Source organism: Nothoprocta perdicaria, unplaced genomic scaffold (genome assembly GCF_003342845.1).
Source record: "Nothoprocta perdicaria isolate Ctin4 unplaced genomic scaffold, notPer1 scaffold_33, whole genome shotgun sequence".
Taxonomy (NCBI): Eukaryota; Metazoa; Chordata; class Aves; order Tinamiformes; family Tinamidae; genus Nothoprocta; species Nothoprocta perdicaria.
In genome coordinates, this window is record NW_020455566.1 from 950,106 (window position 1) to 970,537 (window position 20,432).

Below are 20,432 nucleotides of genomic sequence, written 5' to 3' on the forward strand. Positions count from 1 at the left end.
ACACCCAGCACGGCTTGCACACGAAAGCGGGGGTTGCACACCCAGCACGGGTTGCACACCAGCACAGGTTGCACACCCCAGCACGGGTTGCACACCCAGCACGGCTTGCACACCCAGCAGGGGTTGCACACCCAGCACGGCTTGCACACCCAGCACGGCTTGCACACCCAGCAGGGGTTGCACACCCCAGCACGGGTTGCACACCCAGCACGGGTTGCACACCCAGCAGGGGTTGCACACCCAGCACGGGTTGCACACCCCAGCATGGATTGCACACCCCAGCACAGCTTGCACACCAAACCAGGGGTTGCACACCCAGCAGGGGTTGCACACCCAGCACGGNGGGTTGCACACCCCAGCATGGATTGCACACCCCAGCACAGCTTGCACACCAAACCAGGGGTTGCACACCCAGCAGGGGTTGCACACCCAGCACGGCTTGCACACCCAGCAGGGGTTGCACAGCCAGCACGGGTTGCACACCCAGCACGGCTTGCACACCCCAGAACGTCGCCCCCCAGCTCGCGCGGCACCGCCTCCGTGCCGCGGCGGCAGCGCGGGCCGCCAGCACCACCGCGTGGCGACAGCGGCCCCGAGCTCCAGCCCCGGCCCCGAGCTCCAGCCCCGGCCCCGAGCTCCAGCCCGGGCCCCGCTGCTGCCTCCCGCCCGCTCGTCCCCTGCCCTGCCCCGGTGTGCTCCCCATCACCATGTGCCCATGCACATGGCACGCATCCTGCCTCAGTGCATCCCAGCACCTTGCATGGTGTGCACCATACCCCAATGTGCACCCCAGCACGGCCCAGCACACCAGGCACCCCCAAACTATGCACAGCCCAGCATGGTTTGCACACCTCAGCATGTGTTGGACACCCCAGTGCCATTTGCACACCCCAGCACAGGTTGCAAACCCCAGCATGGTTTGCACTGAGCTCCTGCAGCAGGAGCATCCCAAAACACAGAGAAGCACCAAGCAGGGTCCACATTTCCACTTCGGGCCTGGCAGGATGGTAACACAGTGGGCAAAGCCAGTTTGTAGCCCCTGCCCGCTCTGGGGGTGCATCTCACTTCTGCACATCCCCAGTTCTGTGACACGACAATGTATGGATGGGAGCTGAGAGCATGTCCAGGATGGAGCGCAGGGTGCCCCAATTTTGCTCCAATTACTACAATTCTCCACCCTCAGAAAAGCTGATGCGCTCCAAATTGATGCCCACCATCCCATTGTTCCCACATGAGCTACGCAGGCAGTTCTGCTCATCTCTAAAATGCAGAAAAAGGTCCCCAAAGAAGTCATCTACCAGCAGCTTCATTTTCTAAATGAGACTTTATTGACAAGGTGATTGACTCAAAGCCGAGCAGCCAGTGGGGAGCCTCTCCTGGCTTCTCCTGGCCATGCCCAGCAGCGGCCCAGAGCCAGGTCCTGCCACTCGTGTTACACAGAGGCTGCCGGACATGCTCCAGAAGGCACCACGGTCCCCAGGTAGGCACCAAGGTGAGCAACTACCAACATGCCAAGCCTTGAAGGCCTGGAGGCACTTAGACAAGTATGGTTATTACAAGAGCTTTGAGAAACATCTTCAAGCGCTTCACGCCTCTCTTGCTTACCCATTTTCCCCACTTAGCACTCTTTAAAAGATCCCTTTAAAATTAAAATAGAAAAAAAAAAAACCTGCAAGAAGGCACAGGCCAGAGCAGCTTTTCTCAGGTGCAAAACCCAAGTCCAAGGGTAAGGCAGAGTTGGGGCTGTCCCGGGTCTCATGGACCAGGTGGGGACAGAGTAGCAGCTCCCGGTCACGGAGCTTCAGTCGCTCGAGTCCAACCGCGGGGTGGCCGGGGCCACCTCAGCTGAAGTCTCGTTCAGGCAGGACAATGGGAGCCACCAGCGTCCAGAGGTAGAGCAGAAGCCCAGCCCAGCTGGAGGAGATCTTCACCCACACTGCGGTCCAGGGGCTCGTCATGATCTTGAAGTTCTCATCCAGCCTGAAACACCAAACCACAGGTCACTGCACCACTCAGCAGCTCCAGGAAAGCATCATGCACGCCACGACTTCTAAGGCTCAGCAGAGAGGTGGGATGCAAATCTGGGCAGTATCCAGCCAGGTCAGAAACCTCCTTCGTTGCACAGAGGTTGCCTCACTCCTAGCTTAGAGACAACAGCATCAATTTTACAAGGGCACTAAACAAAAGGAGGAGCAGCCACATCTCTCTGAACCTTCTGCTCTCGTAGGTTCAGCACTGCATTTAATGCTCCAGCTGCAAGTGTCCCTCCAAGCCCTGAGAACATCAACGCCCCCAAAATATAATTAAAACTCGGTAGGGCGTGAGCGACGTTTGCTCCAGCCATGTGAGCAAAGAGTGTGTGCAGGAAGGTCCATGCCCTCATCAGGCAGGAGCTGAGAGGACCCCAGGAGAAGGAGAGAGTTCCCCGCAGTGCTGGGGGACACTCCTGCATGGCACCCACCTGTACCAGTTGGTAAGGGTCATCATGATATAGAGGGAGGCCAGGAGAAGGCAGACGTGGAATAAGGTGTAGTTGTAGGACACTCCATCCTGCTCGTTGTCGTAGGCGCGGTGCGGGCCGCTCTCCAAGGCAGCGTCCTCACGGGCCGCGCCGGCCGCTCTCTCCTCTGTCAGCATCAGCTTGTTTACCTGGGCATGGTCTGAGGAGCGGACGCTGAGGGCAGGCGAGATGGGGGATTCAGGGCCAGCACGCAGGCAACGTCCCCACTCCCTCCCGGGCCACCTCTGGGCTGCAGCTCCTTTGGCACTGTCCCATGGACCCAGTGGGATCTGGAGGACACCACTTGTCCAGAGCACTCCCAACACACTGAGACCCCGCAGATCAGCTGGCCCAGGACCTCTGGGGAATGAGATGGCTTGGAGATATTTCCCCAAATCCCAGAGGATGCTACAACCCCCATGAGCCTCAACTTACCCCAACAGCCTCCAAGAACCTCTCGGGGAGGCAGGTAAGGGCTGACTGCTCACCTGATGAAGAGCGTGCAGAGGATGAAGATCACCAGCCCCACGATGCTGGGGGCGTCCCACCACGTCGTGAGCTGCCCCGTGGCCACTGAAGCACTGGTGCTGTTTCTCAGCAGCAGTGTGGGGTTACATGAGCGGTCTGCAGAGACACACGCCCTGCTCAAAGACCTCCTTCCAAGCCCACGGGCCCATGGAGACCTCAGAAGGAGTCCCCGAGATACAGGCAGCGAGCCTGAGGCCGATCCTCGCTTACCTGGGACATTGGCCAGGGCCGACCAGGTGATGAACATGGTGTAGAGGGTGATGATGGAGGCCTGAAGCAGGCCCGAGTGGGGTTGAGCCTCCTGCAAACACAGCAAGGTCCCTGGGACAAGTTGCCCACACAAGGACATGGGGGCCGCTTCCCCAAGACACGGGAATTAGGAGAGTTGATATCTGCCCTAGACCTTACAGTGCCCATGGCACCGAGCGAGTGGCAGGAACACCAGCTGCCCAGGGTCCCCCTCAGTCCATCCTCACCTGGATCTTAGGCAGGATGGACACAACAGAGACGATGACACAGAAGATGAGGTTGAGGCTGATAAGAGCCTTGCTCTCCGTGCAGCCCTCAGGCTTGGTGTAGTAGACGTAGAGCAAGGCCACAGCCGTGACGGAGGTAGCGTAGAAGATGAAGGTGACAACGCAAAGAGCTGGGGAGGAAAAGGTGGAGTGGATGGAACAAAGCCCTCCAGCCCTTAGCCTGAGGTCTCCTTGCAAAGACCAACTGGTGGTGCTAGTCCCTGCTGTAGGACAGGTATCCCCAGCAAGAAGGACCTTCCCCCAGTGACCTCTTCTCCTGCCACACTGACCTGCATACCAGCCCTTGCCGTTGCTCTCCTCCGCATTGTGGAGCCACAGCTGGCTCCAGGAGTGGGCGAAGTCGATGAGGAGGAGGAGCTGGATGAGGATGAAGAGGAAGGAGCCAACCACACCGAAGAAGAACCACACTTGGGAGGAGAGAAGAGAGTTAACAAAGGGGAAAAAGGAAGATTTGGCAGCTCGATCAATGGCCTCCACTGTGGCTCCAGTCCTAGGATCTGAACCACCCTGTCTACCTTGGGGTTCAAATCTGCACCCAAAGAACATGCCATGACATGAGGCAGGGGCAACCATTGCCACCAGTGTTTAAAGACAATACATTTGTGTACAGTTTGTGTAGCAGATGCCCTAGAGAGGATGCAGGACCTGCCCCAGCCACAGCAGAAGAGGACAACCACACTGGCGATGCGCAAACCCCAAGCGCGCATCTCCCCACCTGATGTGAAGGTGCCATCGGGGATGTAGAAGGCCCCCACCGTGATCCCAACCAGGGCCAGGAACTTGAAGAACCAGAAGCTGCGGATGAGAGTGAGAGGTGAGGAGGCGGCGCGGGGACGCGGGGACACGGGAACCAGCCACGGGGCCGCACTGCTCACCCATTCTGCAAGGCTGCGCGCGGGTCCTTGCTGCTCCTCACACACACCATGAGCACGGCAAAGAGGAAGAAGAATGCAGCCAGGGCAAAACCCATGCGGTACACGGCCTTGTGGCCCAGGAAGCTGCTGCAGGAGATGCGGCCCTGGGACCCCAGCAGCGACGCGCTGCCTTCACAGAAGCCAGGGAGCTGCAAAGGACAGAGGGGTAGAAGAGCACTAGTTGAGCATCCTCCCGGGACCTGCTCCGATGTGGTCTGCAGAGCAGCTTCGGGAGGGACCAGGGCTAAGGGGCACCCCAGGGCTCAGCAGCAAGTCAGGATGAAGGCCATGCATGCAGCACGAGCCAAGATCCTGACTCCTGATCCAAGTCATTTGGTCCCTTCAGTCCCCAAGGTGGGATGCAGGGGACTTGTCCCATAGACAGCTGGGAAAAGCAGATGATGCATGAGCTTTTCCTGGTGCAATCATCACCTCCTTCGGAAAACAGGGTTAAAAACACCCTCCCCCAGTGAGTTCTTTGGAAAAGCGGAACACGAGCAACATCAAGCCCAGCAAAACCAGCTTCCCCATTCAGCAGACACGCAGGTATCCTTTACCTTGTAGAGTTCCTTTTCCACGCCGGGTATGATCATGATGACAGACACGAGGGTGCCGAGGAAGAGGAAGAAGGTGAAGAAGAGGCGGGAGACGGTGGAGTTCTTGGCGGAGGGGCAGCAGGCGCAGAGCAGGCACGGGGCCGAGCCGCAGAGGCAGGACGCCTGCCGACCAAAACCGTATCGGGGGGCTTGGGGGAGACCCAACCACACGGCCACGCACCCAGGGGTGACTTTTCCTGGGGGCACCCATGTGCAAAACTAGGCTGGCTCAGAGACAAGGCACCTCTTAACAAACCAGGCTCACAAGCCACCCTGGCCACTGCAAGCTCGCGCTGCCGGCGCCTGCAGCCCTGCAAGGATGCACCCTCATCGCACGCTTTGCTGCTCCGGTAAGCACCGCGCTCACCAGCACAGAGGTGCGCACACCTGGGTAACACTGACATGCTTTAAAACCCACTCCCACATATTAAATGAATACCTTTTCACCAGTTTTTCACTTTTATCTACCATATCCTGAGTTTTGACAGCTGCTACCTTCAATAATAATAAAAAAAAAATGATAATAAGAATAAAACCAATAAAAGTAAGAAGAACGATAAAGCAACACTAAGCACAGCAGTTCAGTCTGGGATTAAACAAAATAGGCCTCCGGGCACAAGTCAGCCCGCGCTGGCTGCTCAGCTCCCTGCACCAAGCCAAGGCTTGGGAGCCAGGTGGGTCCCCATCCTTTGCACGCGAGGACGAGTGAATCAGGGGATTTGCATAACGAGAGGCTGATCACAGGAGCTGAGGAACCAGCACCTGCCGCCCGGCTTCCTATCTGGGCAGCACCGTGCAAGGAGGGGGAAGATTTTTCCCCTCTTAATCACCGGCGTTGCAAGGCTGCAATTTCCCAATGCACTGTGCAACCAGCCACAGCAGCCCCATGGAAACTCCCAAATCTTCAACCGGTGTAAAGCTGGAGCAAGGACCCCACATCTTCAGACAAGAGAGCCTAAGAACTTTTTTTTTGGTTGGAAACTGATCATTTCTGGGGCACTAATTCATTTCCAAAGGACAATGTATGTAACAAGAGCAAGAGGTCCCAGATTAAATACCCAGGAAGAAAACGGGTTAATAAAGTATCTCCGGGCTTGCATGTGTGTAAATGAACAGAAAAGGCTGAGACATACTGCAAAAATCTAAAAATGCCCCCCAAAAATACAAAATTTCCAAATCTATGATTCTCCTCTGACTTAAGAGCACTCCTTTCTATAGTCATTCAATTCACCAGGGACACAAGAGTACGTACGGAACACAGGAGTGATACTGCTTATCACTTTGAAATAAAAAAACAGGAAATAGGAGGAAAAGGATATTTTTTAAATATAGAATTTCTGCCAGCTCAAAAAAAAGACCCCAAACAAAAAAAAAACTGAGGTTTTTGTCACTAGAGAAGCTGTTGCTGTGGGTTTTGAGGCCCTGGGGTGCCATCGCTTCCCGTCTGCAAGCTCTTCTCAGTCCCGTGGTTGGCAAAGCAACGAGGACGGATGCTGTGAAATCTCCGCACGCGGATTAAGCCTGGTGTGGAAATCTGTTCCTTCTGGGTTTGAGCAGCACATTGCTGCACCCCAAGCTGCAAACCCCGGCTTGCAAAAGCTTGCAAAAGACTGAATTGTATGTGGAGAACATCCTTTTTATGCATTGTATTGCAGAATTGCACCTTGCGGTCCCTATAACAGCACCTACAAGTACCTGTAGGACACACATTTATTACGTACAGGTTTTCCCCACAGTAGGCAAGTAGGGACAGTGCAGTGAAGGGGTTTTCTCCAGGAAAGATGGGGATGTGGCACCACTGTTTATTGGAATCAGCCTTTCGGGGACACCTTCCCTTTGAGCCTGGTCCCGTGTGCCCACTGCAGCCAGCCCTGCATCTTGCAAGCAAAATGCAAGGAAAATATATATATATATATATATATATATATTCAGCATTGGGTATGCCTTGTTATGCACCCTAAGTGGACCTTCAAAAGCAACTGCAAGCGTTACCTTGATTATCGTGCAAGCAACATCGGCCACATCGGAAAAAGGAAACCAAAGGGCAGTGGCAGCTCCACATAAGCAGTAGTTGCTGCAGAGCATCGGTTGCAGCCAGATTAAAGATTAACCCGCTCGCGCTCGCTGCTTCCTCGGGACTGCTTAACCCGAGGGGAGGGACGCTTTCTCTGAGGGGAATGGCATTTTCGGCCGTTTGGAGGGGACATCACGCAGGGCAAAGCAGTGTTTTGAGTTGAACGTTTCAAGTGGAGGCCAAGAAGCTGGATCAGGTTTCCTTGTTAAAACAACAAGAAAAAATAATCACACTTCTTTGTTTCCCCTTCGTGGTTTTTCAGACCAGAATTGAGCTCAGAGGCCCCTCCAATTCACCAGCACCATGGGAAGGAACGGGGCAACCAACCCAGCTGGTGCCTCTGCCCCATTCCCTTGGCCAGAACATTTTCCAGGGAGGAAAATCCAAAACCAGGGCAGGGTCCTTCTCATCCTCATCCTGATTCACTGCCAAGTTTTCTGTTATCTGCCTGCATGGCAAAGGATCCATCTGGTGTTTCCAGCACAGGATGTGTTGGCCAACCCCGAGCTTCATATTTCTGAAGCTTGTTGGAGGTATCGGCGCTTTGGGCCACCTTGCAGAACCGGCCCCGTCTGCTGCCCGGGCCGGTTTCGCCTCCCGCCCACGGGTGCAGCGGCCGTGCCAGCACATAGGCCACGACGGTCGCTGCGTCACCAGGCACGGCACCCATGGGCGTCGCACAGGCACCTCCGAGCCCCCGGATGGAAAGCCTGGGGGGCTCACTCGCCTGGTCCTGCTCTCCTTGATGTGCAGATAGAAAAAAGGAGGTGGGGGGGATCACTGTGGTGCCCCCACCCCAAAAGCAAGAGGACCCTCGTGGACCCCTCGTGGCTCCTCTCTGGCCCCCGCTTGGGAGTGGGCAGCGAGCCCAGGGCAGCAGCCTCGGACCCCGGGAGCAGCAGTGCAGGTTCCCCCCTGCTCCCCCTGCTCGGGCTCTGCCCAGTCCCGGCCCCCACGACCCGCAGCGGGGCATGACGCCACCAGCCCGACTCCCCGGGTGCAGTGGGGTGTGACACCCCTTCAGGACACCTTGACACCTTCCGTGTCCCCTCGGGACCCTGCCAGAACTGCCTGTGCACAAGGACGTGCCACATCCCCGCGGGATGTGCCGAGATCTGTGCCCCTCCACCAAGCAGGACCCCCGCGGCTTCCTTGTGTGTAACGAGGTGCAGCCCCCCACACGATGCTCCTGTCCCCTCTCCCCCCATCCCTGCAGCTGCCCCGGGTGCAGCGGCCGCCCCTTCCCCCGCGGAGCCCCCGCCGCCCGCAGCGCCCCCGGCCACTCACGCAGCTGAGCAGCGAGCAGACCCCGAGACAGGCCCCCATCGTGCGCGGCGGCCCGGCCCGGCTCGGCTCGATTCGGCCCGGCTCGGTTCGGCCCGACTCGGCTCGATTCGGCCCGGCCCGGCGCGCTGCCGCCCCGCCCCGTCGCGTCGGGCCTCGTCCCGCCCCGGCCCGGGAGGCGCCTCCCGCCGCGCGGCCCCGGCTGCAAGCGGGGCGAGCGGCTCCCGAGGGTCTGCTGGCACCGCGCGGCTCTGCGGGCGGCAGAACCCTGCGCTTAGGTGCCACCCTGGGGACACGGCCCCGTGGGAGCGCACGGGGAATGCGGGGCTTGCGCAGCCCTTTCCATCGCTCTCTCCATCAGCCGCATCCCCAAGGCCTGGACGCGGCATCCGCGGGCACTGTGGGGATCCCCTGGTGCAGCAGGGAGGGAGGCTGTGCCAGGCTCCCCGCGCTCCCCTTCCCCACTGTCCCCTTCCCCGCTGTCCCCGCCAGTCTGCAGCGCCTCCCGAGCTGGGGCAGAGCCGCAGCCCAGCCGATGCACTGCAGGGGGATGGCATTTGCAGGCTGTCCATCCCTTGGAGGGAAACCTTCTCTACTGGCAGCAACGAGATGATGAGCAGAGGTTGCTCCTGGCCTTCCCGCTCCCTTGCTGGGACTGACTCGTGCACTTTAACAGCAGCCCACAACAGGTGGCCCAGGGCCATATCTAATTTCACGGCGTCACCCTGCTCTCCTGTGACAGGGCTGAAAACTGAGAGCTGTTCTTCCGAGGGCAGCTCTGCATCCCGGCCGCACAAGGGATCTTCTAGGTCTGGTGACTGCAAGTTGACTCCCATCGGTTGCCGGACTGGCCTGCAGCAAGAGCTGCCCTGGGCCAGGCCTAGGCCATGGGAGGCAGGTAGCAATATCTCCCGTGTGACTGGTCCTCGGGACCTTCCAGCTTCTGCCTTGCTGCTCCCTTCCCCGTCGTGGCCCCCAGGAGTCTGCAGAGCCGCCGGCTGTGCTCACTGGGACCTTGCTGGGCACCGCGGGCACTTGGCACGGCGGGAAGCGCCGTCCGCCCCGCGCGGGTCGGCAGACGTGGCCGGAGCCGCGGACCCGGCTCCAGCAGCACCCAGGCAGCGCCCAGGAGGCCCAGGGGAGAGGGGACTGCCCTGATTTCCTTCCTCCCCAACACCCGTGATGCTTCAGGGACCAGACAACAGTTTTGTCCCCCTTGTAGGGGGTTATAGGGCCAGTGAAGTCGGGGGTGGCATCAGCTTGGTGGCGAGCTGGGCCAAGCTCAGCTTAATAGAGACAACCTCCTGACAGAGCTGACAGAGCCTGTGGGGTGGAAAACAAATGATCTCATGTGAGAGTATCTGGGACAATACCAGCTTAGCCATGGGTGCAGCCAGGAGGGTTCCTGCTGAGCCTCAGCGCTGCTATTCGCGGGCAAACCTACATTACAGTAATTAATAACTCTCGCTTAAAACCCTTTAAACACCTTTTCTTCACAGCGTTGTATAGTGCAGGCAAATGCGGACACGATAAAGCGGTTATATCGGGGGGGATGTGAGTCCATGAGAAACTCTTGATGCGTGGGTCCTCCTTACTCCAGCTCTTTGGAGGCAGCCTGGATCCTACCCTTGGCCTGGGAACGTGCGGCTTTTGTGTCCAGGGGCACGGAAGGTATGTGCCCCATGGCCAGGTTCTTGTGCAAGCACCCCTATTTCCCACCAACATCACATTTTCTCAGTCATGTTTTGCCTTTTGGTGATCCTGGACCTGCAAGATGAGAAGGGAAATGGGCACAAAGCCAGCTGGGATGGAAAGGACACATGCAAAGGTCCCAAGATTGATGCATCTCCCTCCCCCTTTGTCTAAGGATGCTTTCAAGGCAGGGAATTAGTTTTACTCTAAGCTCTTCTGCAATAAGCAGAGACACAGGAAGACTAGCAATGTATGATTGCATGGCCTTTAATTACAGACAGAGGTTGCGTGTGCCGGGTCACGGAAGCCAGGATTCAAACTGAGTGGAAATAAAGGAATGGGTTGAGCAGCTGGGCTGTTTGCCGATATACAAATCCCACATCTTCACCGTCAGGGAGTGATTTTTAAGAGAGATATTCCAGGCACATGCAATTATCTTCTGTCCTTCTGGAGCGCCTGCTTCATCATTTTGCTTGCCACGACCCTCCCATTCTTGAGCAGTGCACAGCTCCCAGCACTGAGCAGCTTAACACACATGAGCTGCAACCAAATATACCCCCACGTTTCTGTAGCTAGAGCACGTTTTCTTCCTTGCCAACCCGAAGAGTGCTGTGGTACATGGATCAGCACTGCATATGGACCAACCTCCTTGAGACCAACCCAACAGAGGAGCTTGATGGAGACCAAGAAAACTGCTCCGATGTGGCCAGAAAACTGGCCACCCTCTGCCCTTGAAGCCTGACTTAGCGCGGGATTGCACTCAACGCGGCTCGCTGGCAGCAAGGCTGAGCCTGGTGGCTCCCAGCTGCTTCCATGTTTTCCTGCCAAACTAGGGCAGATACTATTTGTCTTTCTCATCACCACAGGCAGATAGGGAGTGGGTGATGGATTGGAGTGCAGGAAGGAGTTTCTGCGCTGTCACAACAGCTGTCGGGTCTCTCTCAGGATGGAAAATTTGCGGATGTGTCTGTGTGTGTTGGGGGCTTGGATTCCATTGGGGACTATTTTAGCTCCCCAAAGGGAGGCTAAAAATCAAGAGAGGCGATGGGGTAGGGAGGCTGCATGAGGAAGGAGCTGGCTGAGACCATGACCTAAAGGTGTCCTTGATCCACCCGACAGAAGGACGTGGTTCTTCTTTTAGCCCCATGAATAATGGAAGGATCTGCCTGAGCTTTTAGCTCCTGCTGTGGCAGAGCAGGAGCGTCGGAGCAGGGAGACGTGAGCCAGGCTCCCTCCAGCTGCCCTGGCGATGCAGGGCAACGCAGCCCTGCCACTGGCGAGGCTCAGCAGACACTGCACGCGCTGCTCTTGCCTCTCGCTGCGTGGCCTCGTTGTCACCAAAAATGGGGGGATTTTTCCCTCGTTTCCTTGGATGCTGGGATTGCTCATGGAGCAAGCTCCGCAGGGCCCGGACGGGTGGGCTGTGGCTGTGTGGGGATGTCTGCATCTGGTTGAGACCTCCTACCTGCAGCCTGTCCATCCCTGCTACGCGTGGCACGGGCACCTACTGCAAGGTGACACTTGGAGGCCTGCGATGCTCCTGCCACCCGTGTCCAATGTCCTCTGGAAGGAGTCATTAGTGGAGGGGGGTTTTCCTAGCCTGGCTGATGAGGAGGACGGAGCACCCAGGGAATTATGGTCAGCCCAACATTGTGCACCCTGATGGTCCCACATCACAGAAAAGCGGCGTCCCTGTGTCCAAACAGGTTCACCCAGGCAGGGAACTGCCAGGGTGGGAAAGGAAGGTTGGAAATCAGCTCAGGAAGCTGGTCTGGGCATAAATAATTTTACTGGCCTGTTCGTTTGCAGCCTTAGGGATTATTCATTTGGGGAAAATGGGTAATAAGCCATGGGGAACCAATTAGACTTCTCCAGGCAGCATTTGCAACTTGCAATTCTCTTTGAAACAAAAAGCCACAAGCCCTGACATAGAGACAATTAGATCAGTGGCTTCTTAATGAGTTTGTGGCTCCAGTGGAAATATCTCCCTTTGACAGGAGCAGAATGAAGCCCACTGTGCCCTGCGAGGGGGCTGCTGCTGTCACCTCCACAGGCCACTGCCATGTCCCTGCATCTCTTTTCCGTATGTGAGTGAGCATGGAGGGTGCCAGGAATGGGGTGACGTCTGCATCCCGGGGGTGACGTCTGCATCCCTGGGGTGACGTCTGCATCCCTCACCCAGCAGGTCCCCCCGGTGTGTCCCCAGCCCTGGGATGGCTTTGGCTTTGCTAGATAAACCTCCCCAAGGCGGGAAGGGAGCGGGTACCCAGGCACGGTGGAAGCCACCGGAGAGGGGGACAGCAGGACATCAATGACAACAGGGAGGATCAGGCTGGAGAGGAAGATGGACATGATGCAGCAGAGCGAGACCTGTCGTGGTCACAGGTACCTGAGTCAGTGCATTCCCTGGTGGCATCAGGAGGTCCTGGTCCCCATGGGCTGCTGCAGCAGCTCCGGGGAGCCCCACGTGGCCCCGCTGAGCAGATTTTGCTTAGCTGCGTGGACTATATTTAGCTCCCTGTAAAAGGGGTTAGCAAGCAGCGCTGAAGCCAGTGGCACAGCTAAGAATGTCAATGTAAGAGCAGCCAGGGATAAAAAAAGCCCGACCCAGGCGCCAGGAGCTTTGTGCAAATCCCCCTCGCTGCTGGAGGTGGAGGGAGCGCAGAGCATCCAACCGGGTCTGCACTGTGGTCCAAACCACAGCTTGGTGTTATGGATGTGCTGGGTGACACCTGCTGTGGTCCCTGCGGATTCGGGGAGCATCTGGTGCCTTTTTCTGGCCAAAGGCTGCTTTGCTGTAATGCAGAGTGGACACAGGGGTGGACACGGGGATGCAGCAGTCGCCTCGTCCTGCTGCAGGACCACCCAGACCTCACCCAGTCTGACCATCAGCACGGACTGAACCTGCTCCCCCAGCCCAGAAATCTCAGTTGAATCCCTGCTGCTCCAAACCTCCTTCCCACCTGGAGAGCAGGCTGCAGCCCAAGGGGACTGAGACCAGCGAGGGCCGTCACGCTGCGCTTGGGGCTGTCGGGGCAGCCGCGCCGCTCCATCACCTTGCACATCTCTGCAGCAATTTGCTCATCGGCTTATTCATCTTCATGCACTGGGCTCAGCCCTGCCTGGGAGGTGTTGGAGAAGCTCCTTGCATCCCACTGAGGCATCTTGCAGTTATTGGAGCATGAAGAGCAGGCTTCATTTTTTTACCCATTAAGACTACCTTGTGGATGCTTTATTTATGCTCAGTTAGCTCAGTTAACTCAGTTTAGCCCGTTGCTAAAGCACCTGCAGAGCCATCCAGGAGCCAGCTCCATCCTTTGGGTCCACAGACAGGGTCCATAGATGGACACCTCCATCCCATGGTCGCATCTGGTGGAGCCTCGTAGAAAGTCTGCAGTCAGAGGCAGGGCAGGACCTGCAGATCCCAAATGCTGTCCGTGCACCTGGAACTAGCACCAGGACTGATGCAGGCCAGGAGACAGCTCAGAATAACCTCAGTGCCTTGGAAATGACCTCCCCTCTGTCAGCCAGGTGCCCAGCAAGAAGCCAGGAGATATTGGACATCAGGAAGGTATGTCTAGAAGTGGGATAGCAAAGGGCTGATGGACAGGAGCTGAGTCCCCAAACAGCTAGAAAACCTTCAAGGTTCTGAGGCCTGTCTGCAGTCCCTGGCGCTGCAGACAGATGGATGGACAGTCACGGGCAGACGGACGGACATGGATGGACGCTCTCGCCCCGCAGCTCTGGGCAGCAGAGGCAGCTTGCTCCTTCCCCTGCCCGAGCAGGGACAAATGCGGCATTTTGCTTTGCCGTATGCAGCCCCTGAGCTCTGACACGCAGTCATCTCGCACAGCAGGCAAGGCCGCCCAGCCAACCCGGGCCCCTGCGATTCAAGCTCAGCTTTTCCCGACCTTGCTGCACGGCTGCGATAAAGCAGCTGGGCAGCGTTGGCAGGAGGCAAGCGGCGAGGTTTCGGGCAGAGATTAGCCTCTCTTGAGCCCGTTTCCTCCCTGTTCTGAGCCTGACTTTTGAGGGGGATTCACTGCTGGGGGCTGGAGTCACTCTGGGAATGAAACCGCCACCCAAGTCATGGTGGCTGCAGATCCCCCATCATCAGGGATGCTCATCCCGTCGGGATGCGAGGGGAGCGGGGGTTTGTGTGCCACGGACCTCGAACCCAGAGGGCTTTGCAGGCTTCAGTGGAGGGGCTGAGCTCCGTATTCGCCGTGTCTCGCACTCGGCAGCTCCCGGAGTGCCCCAGAAAGCGCTGCCGTCCTGCCTCAGTTTACCCAGGTGTCCCCCAAGGATGATGTCTGCGGAGTGAAGGCTCATCCTGGGCAGAAATGGGGCAGAGCATCCCCTGGGGGCACCCAGGGGAAAGAAGAACCCCCCACTTCAGGGCACTGAAGGAAAACCCCTTCCAAAGGGCGCCACATCTCATGGGAAGCCGGGCAAGATAAATATCGCTCAGTGCCAACTCAGGCACCCGGGGCCTGAGACGGCTGCAGCGCGGGGAGAGAGTCAAGGAGAAAGCAGAGCACCAGCAGCTAAAAATAGCGTCGGGCAGAGCCTCCTCCTCGCCAGCAGAGCCTCCCGTCAGCGCCGGAGCGAGCAGCCGGGTAAATATCCCTCCCGCTGGCCAGCAGCTCCCACCTGCCCATGCCTTCCATTGCCCCCCGCCACCTCCAAGCGCCCCACCGAGCCCGCACGGGGCCTGGGGAGCTGCACGTTCCTCCCCGCTCCGGGGGAGCTGGACGAGTGCATTCCCTTCGCCCGGTGCACTGGGACTCGTCCTGTGCTTTGCAGGTTGCTGGTGCTCATATGTGTTCCCATTGGCATTTTGCATCCCCGTTGCTCCACTCCTACCACGTTTCCCTGACCCTGGGGACTCCCTCCTCACACGCACTTCAGGATATGGAGGAGTCTGCAGCTCAGGCTCATCCACAGGCAGCATTCCTGCAGGTGAATCCAACTTTCAGCTCCAATTCCATCCAGCACTTCCCTCTTCTCTCTCACATTTCGGACAGGATGGTCGGACAGGAGGTAAAGCAGAACGGGTGCTCAGTGCAGCCACATGCACCCCAGGGTGCCCTGTACCGAGGCTGCCAAACAAAGAGATTCCCGCACGCGAGTTCCACATACAGAGCTATGATCTTTCCAGCCACACATAGGGAATACTATTTTTTCCAAAGGTTTGGAGCCCCCCCAGTTGGTTTTGGCTAAGGCAAAGCCCTAAGGCTAAACCTAAGGTACGTGATGCAGGTGACCCCCTTGGTGTGGGGGCTGCTGGAGGTGCTGATCGGGGGGTAATGGACACCCAGGAAGCACCGAACACCCCCCAAAGGGCCCCTTGGTGGCGGGGGGGGGAAGGAGGGGAGACATGCAGGCAGCGCCGGAGGAGGGACCGTCGCCCTGCCGCTAATCCCGGTGCTGGCATCCCTGAGCGCGCAGCTCGAGTGGGCAGCAACCAAGTCCCGAGGCAGCCAGGGGTGGCTCTGGGGCATCCCGGCACCAGGACGGCGCGTGCCGAGGGCACGGGCAGCCCAAAGGCGGCTGCAGCCCGGCCGGGTACGCCGGCAGCGCGGGCAGCGCGCGGAGCCGCAGCCGCTCGGGATGCGCCGGCGGCCGAGCAGGCCGGGCCGCGGGGCGCTCCCCCTGCGCGGCGCGTGGTGCGGGCGGCGGCGAGGCTGCTCGCAGCCGCTGGTACCCGGGGCTTTGTGCGGCTGCCTCCGCGTGCCTCGCTCGGAGATGCCCTAAGGTCTGGCTCGCGGGCCGAGGCGACACCTGCGTTCCTGCCACTGCATCTCCTCGCTCCGGCACCAGCTCCGGCAGAGCCTGGGTGAGCGCCGGGGCTGGGGCGCAGGGAGGCTCTGGGCCACCGGCATGCATGCGGGGTGCCCATGGGCACGGGGGGGCCGGTGCCCACCTGAGGCATCTCCGCTGCCAGCAGAGCGCGGTTGTCCCTGCGGGAGGCTGCGGACAACGCGGGTTTTGTGGGGAGGAAACTTTGCAGCGAGCGAGAGGGGCGGTCATGGTGCCCGGCGCTGCTCCGGGCATCCCTGGAGCGCTGGGCTGCGCTGGTGCCGGTCACTGCCGGGAGCAGGTGGCTGCGCAGGACCTCGGGGGACAGGACACAAGCAGCACCCTTGCACCCGGCCCTGGCTGCTCCCGTGCATGGCTTGAGCTTGAGCGCAGGATCAACCCCCAGGGCTGCACGGTGGGACCTTGGGCTCCATGCTGTCCTGGCACCCGAGCCCATTGCTCGGCCACCTCCTGTCCCCTTTCCTCCCTGGAGACACTCTGCCCCTCCCAGCCTTGCCCCAAGACCTCTCTTCATTTCAGCCTCTCTCTGATCCCACTTCTCCCTCTGGCTCTGGGGCATTTGCTGGAATCTACTTCCCCGGGAAGAGCAGCTCCCCTCGGCCAGGGCTGCTTCAGACGGCCAAGCCAGGGAATCCCGGGTACCCAGTGCAGGGATAGCCCAGGGAGAACCAGCCCAGGCTCTGGGCTCTGCACGTGTCTTTCCCATGGGAACAGAGACACCCTGAGGGCAAGATCTCAAAGATCTCCCCAGGGTCCAGCTCCTCCTCGCTGTCTTCAGGCCATTACTCGGGACGGTTCCCTCTGCAGATGCTGTGGGTTGGATATCTTTGCTCCCCGGATCTGGCTCCATAGCAGTGACACCAAGGGGGAGCCAGGGCAGGACGTGGGCTGTGGCTGTCCTCTGCTCACACGGTGACCTTGGCACCGCCTGCCAAGAGAGCCCTTGCTGGGGCCGTGCGTACGCCCTGCTCCTGGGATGTGTCCCCTGCAGGAGGAACGGGACAGAAACAGTGGGAAAAATCCCTTTGTGGGCTCCCCGCTTGATCTGCCCAGCCGCATCGTGCCTACGAGCAGCAGGTTTTGGAAGGGAAAGGATGTGGCAGAGTCGGGCTCTGCTCACCTTGTTAAATGTGAGGAGCAAACAGTTCTTCTGTCTTCTTCTGACCTGTTCCGAGGTCATGCTCCAGCCCTCGGCTGGTGGCTCTGCGGCATCTGGACTGTCTACAAACACTGAAACGCAGCTGGGCCCAGGGACGGAGCAGTGGGGAGTGAGAGAGACCCCAGACACTGCGAGAGGGATGGTGCAGGGGCAGGAAGAGGCCAGGGAAGGCCTGCAGGAGCAGGAGACCTCCGGGGAGTGTCAGCGGGGCAAGAGGATCTGGGCAGCTCCAGGAGCACGGCCTTCCCATGCTCTTCCTCTGCTCCTGCTGGACGCACCAGTGCCGCGGGGACGCAGCCATAAGCAGCTCGTGCAGACTCATGCCGAGCCCCATGCTGATCCTGGGGGTGACCATGGGGCTGTGCCGGTGTTCCTGAAGGCACGTGGTGAATGGAGGGAGGACTGGGGGCTCAGCAGGTACCTGGGGCTTCCTGGAGAGCACCGGGCTGAGGGGGTTGCTCCGTGGAAAGATGGGAGGCAGCAGCTGGCACAACTCACCTCTCGAAGAGGTGAGAAGATCTACCTCTTGCCTTGTACATCTCCATGGTGGCGGTCCACGATGAGCATCCCTGACCTTAGGAACCAGAGCGCCTGGGGACAGAGTCTGGCCCTCAAATTTGGCTCCAGGTTAGGCCAGCAAAGCTCCATCACCCACCTGCGAAGTGGCCCTGCAGCCTCTTGCAGACGGGATGGGTCTGGCGTCCTCCAACTGGAGGGTCCCTGCATCCCACAGGGGCACAGACACCCAGCAGGACACTCCCCGGGGCAGCCAGGAGCAGGATAGGAGTTTCACAGCCCTTTTCTACCCTCAACCCCTTGGCTTGTGTCTCTGGCAAGCAGTTCGAGCTCCCCGCTTGACCACAGCAGACCTCTGCTCTGGTCCTGCTCCAGGACACACATCTCAAACCCAGGGAGAGCTGCACAGATTTCTTCCCTCCCCAGCTCTCGTCACTGCCAGCTCTGGTGGTGGGTGCTGCTGGGTGAGGGCTTCCTGCGGAGCTGTCTCTTGGCTGGGGAATCCCGGAGATGTTTCCAGCATCCATGCAGGAGGAAACATCTGGAGGCTGCAGCGGCCTCTGTGCGACGCTTCCCGCTGCGCTCCCTGCTCTCGGCGGCGCGGAAGGTGGACCCGGGGGTCTCGGGGGGCAACTTGGCACGCACAGGGCACCCTGGAAGCCTTCCAGCACCCTGCCTGCATGAGGAGCGAGTGCCTTGGGAAGGAGAAAGCCTGCTGGCTGCCAAGGGGCAGGGTGGGAAGCGATATTCACGGCATTGGCATGCCGTGCTCATGCCAGGCTTCCCAGAAAGCCCCGGATGCCAGCCAGCCATGAGCTGGCTCTGCTTCCCAAAGGGAGTTAGACGGGTGTCTGCCCGTTCAGGGGAGCTGCCCTGGTGGTGGGATCCCAGCGTGCGAGAGGAGGCAAGGAAGTGAGGACATCTAAACCGGGCTGAGGCTGCTGGTCAGGATGGAGAGACTTGCTCCAGGCACCACAGAGATTTCTGGCCAAGCAGCACTGCGCCTCCTTGGCTTGTGAGAGCCCCCGGCCAGATGGGAATGTGAAGGAAGAGGATCCTGGGGGACACACAAGGGCTGAGCAGGGAGCAGGATAGGAAACCTGGAGCAGCTGCCAGATCAGGGAGTGCTCAAGGCAGCCAGGACCAGGGGGATAAAAGCAGGTTGCAAAGCACTCCGAGACAAATTGAGTGTGGGAACAACAGGGATGAGGCCGGGGAGAGCAAGGGCAGGCTGGCCCTGCAGTTGGAGGAGAAAGGGGGGGAAGTCTCTGCACTGGGAGAAGCGTTGCAAGAGGCTCACGCTGTCCTTGTGCTCCAGAAACACCCAAAGCCTCCGTGTCTCCCAGTTCCCGATGCTTCCAGCACGGCGCAGCCTGTCATTTGCTCCCTGGCATCCGGCTGGCCCCCGTGCATGCCCAGGAGCTGCTTCCCAAGCCTTGGCGTCCAACCAGCCCACGGCTCGCGTTGCAGCGTCCTCACCAGGAAAGCCTCTGTTTGCCCTGGTGCCTGCCTGGGAGCTGCAAGTCGCGGGTTGGGCAGGGACGTCGGGGGATGTCCCCACGGCAGAGAGGAGCCCTTGGCTCCAGCCCAAGAGCGCTCAGCCTGGAGCAGCTGCTGAAGAGCCATTTGGCAAGGAGAGCGCCTGAAACTGCGAAAGAATGAAACCACTTTAGATGTGGGTGACACGTTTATTATGTAAAATTATAGTTTGTGCAGTCGTCAGAGCAGCTAACTAAAGGTTACAGTGGGAGATGTATTGCTGAGGGCTCAATCATCATAATTACCTCCCATTAGATCACCTTCTTTGCAACTGAGACATGTTGCAAGGGAAGCTCCTATTTACCTCTGTTTGCCACCGCAGCAAACAAATTTGCGCAGGATCCCTCCTCCCGTGTGACTGGGGGCTGCAGGGACCGCGGCTCCCTGCGGGAAAGAGCACGTTGTGTTCACGTGCCCCTGCTTCACTGTGTGCTGTTCCCACCTTTCTCAAGGCCAAACACAGGGATGGAAGTCGATGGTCGTTGTGAAAGGTGCTGGAGGCACCAAGCAGAGCCTTGGCTAGAGGTAAAGCCAGGCCCAAGTCACCCATGACAGGGCTGCAGGGGGTGGGAGGGTAATTCGTAGAGCTTTGCCTGGTCCCACATCCTTGCTGCAATGTCTTTTCCACCCACCGGGACCAAGCAGAGGCCAGTGAGGGCAAGGAAGAGATGTTGAGAGCCTGCAGGTTATGTGTGGGCAAGGAGAAGGTCCAGCACTGTGCCTGGCATCTCCTCTGTGATGGATGGTATTAGTGAGGGCTGTGTGTCCCACAGCAGGGTCTGGGGACGTGGTTCATGGTGGGAACAACCCTGTAAGACATAGAGCTGCTGGAAGCAGCCAGGAAGCCCCTCTAAATCCAGGAGGACTGAGCAAGGAACCCAGCACAGGGGGAGTCCCAAGGGGAGGATCTGGGACACGTGGGAGCTGCCCAAGGACAGAGGTGCCTGTGGTCCTGCGGCGCAGAGCTTCACTGTTCGACTCATGTCCTCATGCCAGCTCCTGCCTCATCCTGCTGAGCTTTTAGTGCTGCTCAACATACCCCTAAGAACAATTCCGACTTTCCTTGGAGTGAAATTAGGACAATCTGGATGGCTTCTCATTTGTTGTGCCTCGGTTCTTTCAGGACAGCGCTAGCATTCTCCTTCTCTCGGGAAATGATTGGCAGCTTCAGCAGGAGATGGGAAAAGATGCCTCCATTTTACCAATTTCTGAGCTTCTAGGAGATTTGGAGGGGTTGCAGATGCTCAGCAGGGATACGGTTGGGTTGGGCT

General features: G+C 58.8%; 1 protein-coding gene across 1 annotated transcript; it reads right to left on the reverse strand.

The window, feature by feature from the left end:
• Positions 1-1,660: 1,660 nt before the first annotated feature.
• Positions 1,661-8,505, reverse strand: SERINC2 (serine incorporator 2). The gene is made up of 10 exons (XM_026043571.1): positions 8,436-8,505; positions 5,036-5,197; positions 4,440-4,627; positions 4,280-4,359; positions 3,834-3,971; positions 3,505-3,674; positions 3,239-3,329; positions 2,989-3,124; positions 2,462-2,674; positions 1,661-1,980 (listed from the first exon to the last, which is right to left on the reverse strand). The coding sequence occupies exons 1-10, from the start codon at positions 8,472-8,474 to the stop codon at positions 1,842-1,844; spliced, it is 1,356 nt and encodes a 451-aa protein (XP_025899356.1). The 5' UTR covers positions 8,475-8,505; the 3' UTR covers positions 1,661-1,841.
• Positions 8,506-20,432: the final 11,927 nt, after the last annotated feature.

Coding starts and splice junctions, on each gene's coding strand:
- SERINC2 (XM_026043571.1), bottom strand. CDS start 8,474: ATGGGGGCCTGTCTCGGGGTCTGCTCGCTGCTCAGCTGC. Junction 4,360..4,439: donor CGCGCAGCCTTGCAGAATGG/GTGAGCAGTGCG, acceptor TCTCATCCGCAG/CTTCTGGTTCTTCAAGTTCC. Junction 3,972..4,279: donor CGATGGCACCTTCACATCAG/GTGGGGAGATGC, acceptor TCTCCTCCCAAG/TGTGGTTCTTCTTCGGTGTG.